Source organism: Rhinopithecus bieti, unplaced genomic scaffold (genome assembly GCF_001698545.2).
Source record: "Rhinopithecus bieti isolate Rb0 unplaced genomic scaffold, ASM169854v2 scaffold_27010, whole genome shotgun sequence".
Taxonomy (NCBI): Eukaryota; Metazoa; Chordata; class Mammalia; order Primates; family Cercopithecidae; genus Rhinopithecus; species Rhinopithecus bieti.
In genome coordinates, this window is record NW_016812757.1 from 2,755,237 (window position 1) to 2,758,297 (window position 3,061).

The 3,061-nt window shown below is 41.5% G+C and overlaps 1 protein-coding gene across 1 annotated transcript in view; it reads left to right on the forward strand.

Moving 5' to 3' along the window:
* The first annotated feature begins 307 nt into the window (after positions 1 to 307).
* RSAD2 (radical S-adenosyl methionine domain containing 2) overlaps positions 308 to 3,061 on the forward strand; it is a 20,201-nt gene continuing 17,447 nt past the window's right edge. The window contains exon 1 of the mRNA XM_017896627.1: positions 308 to 806. Coding sequence (XP_017752116.1) covers positions 464 to 806 — 343 coding nt within the window. The 5' untranslated portion in view covers positions 308 to 463. The remainder of the gene's footprint in view (positions 807 to 3,061) is intronic.

Here is a 3,061-nt window from a genome sequence, read left to right on the forward strand (position 1 = left end):
GCTCTAAAAAGAAACTTTTCCTGAGGACCCCCCCCCCCACCATGATGGAGCAAAAACTATTACTTGGTTATGTCAAGACAAAGCAATGCAACAAGTACAAAGCGTGCTGATCAATGCGCCTGTGTCTGTCTCTATCAGACAGAAAGCTAGATATTGATAGAGACTACTATCCTCATCTGTAACTACATCAAGCTAGAGAGACCGTTATAATACAAGTGGTCTGAGGCAGCCGTGAGTAGAGAAACCAGGAATGCTGGTCCCGATCTCTAGTCTTCAGTCTTGGCCCTGTTTCAACTTTCACTTTCATATGTGGAAAAATCGAAACTCTAACTCAGCTGAGTGTTAGTCAAAGAAGGTGTGTCCTGCTCCCCATGACAGGTTGCTCAGAGACTGCTGATTTCCACCCCTATATAAAGAGAGTCCCCGGCATACAGGGACTGCTCTGCTGCAGGCATCTGCCACCATGTGGGTACTCACGCCTGCTGCTTTTGCTGGGAAGCTCCTGAGTGTGTTCAGGCAACCTCTGAGCTCTCTGTGGAGGAGCCTTGTCCCGCTGTTCTGCTGGCTGAGGGCAACCTGGCTGCTAGCTTCCAAGAGGATAAAGCAGCAGCTGGTCCGGAGAGAGCCAGATGAGACCAAAGAGGAGGAAGAGGACCCTCCTCTGTCCACCACCCCAACCAGCGTCAACTATCACTTCACTCGCCAGTGCAACTACAAATGCGGCTTCTGTTTCCACACAGCCAAAACATCCTTTGTGCTGCCCCTTGAGGAAGCAAAGAGAGGATTGCTTTTGCTTAAGGAAGCTGGTGAGTCTATGGTCCCAGACAGAAATCAGGATTCTCAACCATTGGGCAGTGGGGTAAGGCGAGAAGGGGCTGGGGGCACGCACAAGCTGGTGAGCTGCTCCAAAACTCAAGGTCACCATTTGCCATTGCACGGTGAGCATGTTGTCCTAGGAGAAAATAATTCAGTGAATTTTGGAGTGGGCACCTAGTCCTTCCTAAATCACAGAGTTGGCCTGGAGCAGGGGATTTGTGGAGCAAACCTGTCCCTCCTGCCATGTGGAAGCAAGCAGGGGTCTATGCAAAGGGCAGGTCCCTGTTACATTCGGTGTTTGGAAAGAGGCGGTTTGGGAAGTTTGTACCGCTTTCTGAGTGTGCCCACAACACTAATGAATTTGGGTTTTCTAGAAACAGTTACTATTAGGAAAGCTGGAAACAAAACAAAACTTTGACGTAAAACAGCAGTGGTTGAATCTTATATTTGAGTTTGTGTATATTCTTTTAATAGGAAGCCTTACAATTTTTTTAGTAAATATGTCAAGGACTTAGCTCTCAAGACTGCTTACTGAGTATCACCACGTTAGTAACTGGCAGCATCTTGGAGAGTACTCAGCATGTGACCTTCGAATGCAACATCTTCCACTCCAGATCTGTCCTTCTTTCCATCCTTGTCTTCCTGTCTTTCTTAGAGTACCTTCTCAGCTAGTAACTTCAGCAACATCTCTAGCTTCTTTCCCTCCTTGTTTAACTTTTTAACGAAAGCATAGCATACATGCACCAGATTGCACATATTCTGGGTGTGCATCCCGGTGAATTTCACAAAGCAGTCACACTCATTTTCTCCAAACACCAAAATCATTAAGACAATGGTCATATTGTTGTCTCTTCCTAGAATGTCTGTCCTCAAATCTTTGTTGATGAACTTTCAAAGCTCCTTTGAATTCTCCTTGGTTCTCTGCAGCCATTATTATGCCCTTTACTTTTCACTTGTGAACTCATGGCACTTGCTACAAATGTGTCTTGCAGCGTTTTAAAATGTACTATTTTGTTCAGTTTTTTTTTTTTTTTAATATCTGGTTCCTCAAAGAAATTGCATTCCAAGGTTGAATTTTACCCTCCTGTGTATCTTCATGCCTGGCAGAATGTCTAGAATGTAATAGAGGCTTAAGAAATGTTTTAGATAAATGAATGAATGCATGAGTGAGTGAATAAGGAGACATGTTGAGTGAAATTTCAACTTTCATTCAGAAGGCCGGGGTTTGAGTTTCTGCTCTAACATTTACTAGACTTGTCAAGACATTTAGCTTTTCTGAGTATCAGTTCCATGATCTTTAAAATTATCTTTATATAATAATGATAACTGATAAACCAATCTCAAAAGTTGGTACAAGGCACAAACAAGGGAATGTTCATGTATTTTGTCATAAAAGATAAATTATTAATAGTTATAATTAATACTTTTATATAATATCCTCTTGTTTTAAGTAAATAAAACCAAAGTTAATTGAAATGCTTACAGGATAATGTAGGTTGTATTTTCCTGTAAGAGAGATTTCTAGATAATGGAGGAAACCTAATTTTTTGGTTGTAAGAATTAAAGAAAGAGGAAAGAAACACAAAAGGTGGCTCCTCAGTCAAGGACAGGTTTATTTTAGAGAAAACAAACCTGAGAGGGGCTTGTGACTGAGTTAGGTCAGAGCCCATTTTCTTACAGATCAAGAGTTTTAAGGATTTAGGGTGGGAGAGTTTATTAGAGGCTTGGACTGCTTCTGTTTCTCTTTGTTGTGCTTATCTGGGAGGGAGAGTTGTGTGTCTGTTACCATACATCTTCCTGCAGCTGCAGGCATACCCACCCTAAATCTGCTTTTAGCTTCCCTATCTTAGAGCACTGAAGAGAAACGAATGTGCTTATTAAGGCCCACTGTTTTACTGGGGCCCATTGTATGAGAATGAAGTTTGACAGTTACCTAAGAGACTTCCCCTCAACCTCTCTCTGTGCTGGAGCTGTCTTATCTGTGTTTTACTGTCTGCTCTTTTGGCTGCTTGTAGTTAGAAGAGAAGTGACTTCCTTGAAATGCATAAGGCTAGAAAGGGAGCTGGAACTTGAAGTGATAGTGTTTGTCTGAGATGATGATGTTCCTGCTCTGTCAGTGGTAATTAAAGGTTTAAATTTACATTGAAATTTAAATTTTAATATATATTTTATATATTGTATTTAAAATTAAAATTTACTATTCTGGCTAAAGATGCTTCTACAATATACTATTTACTTTCCTGGC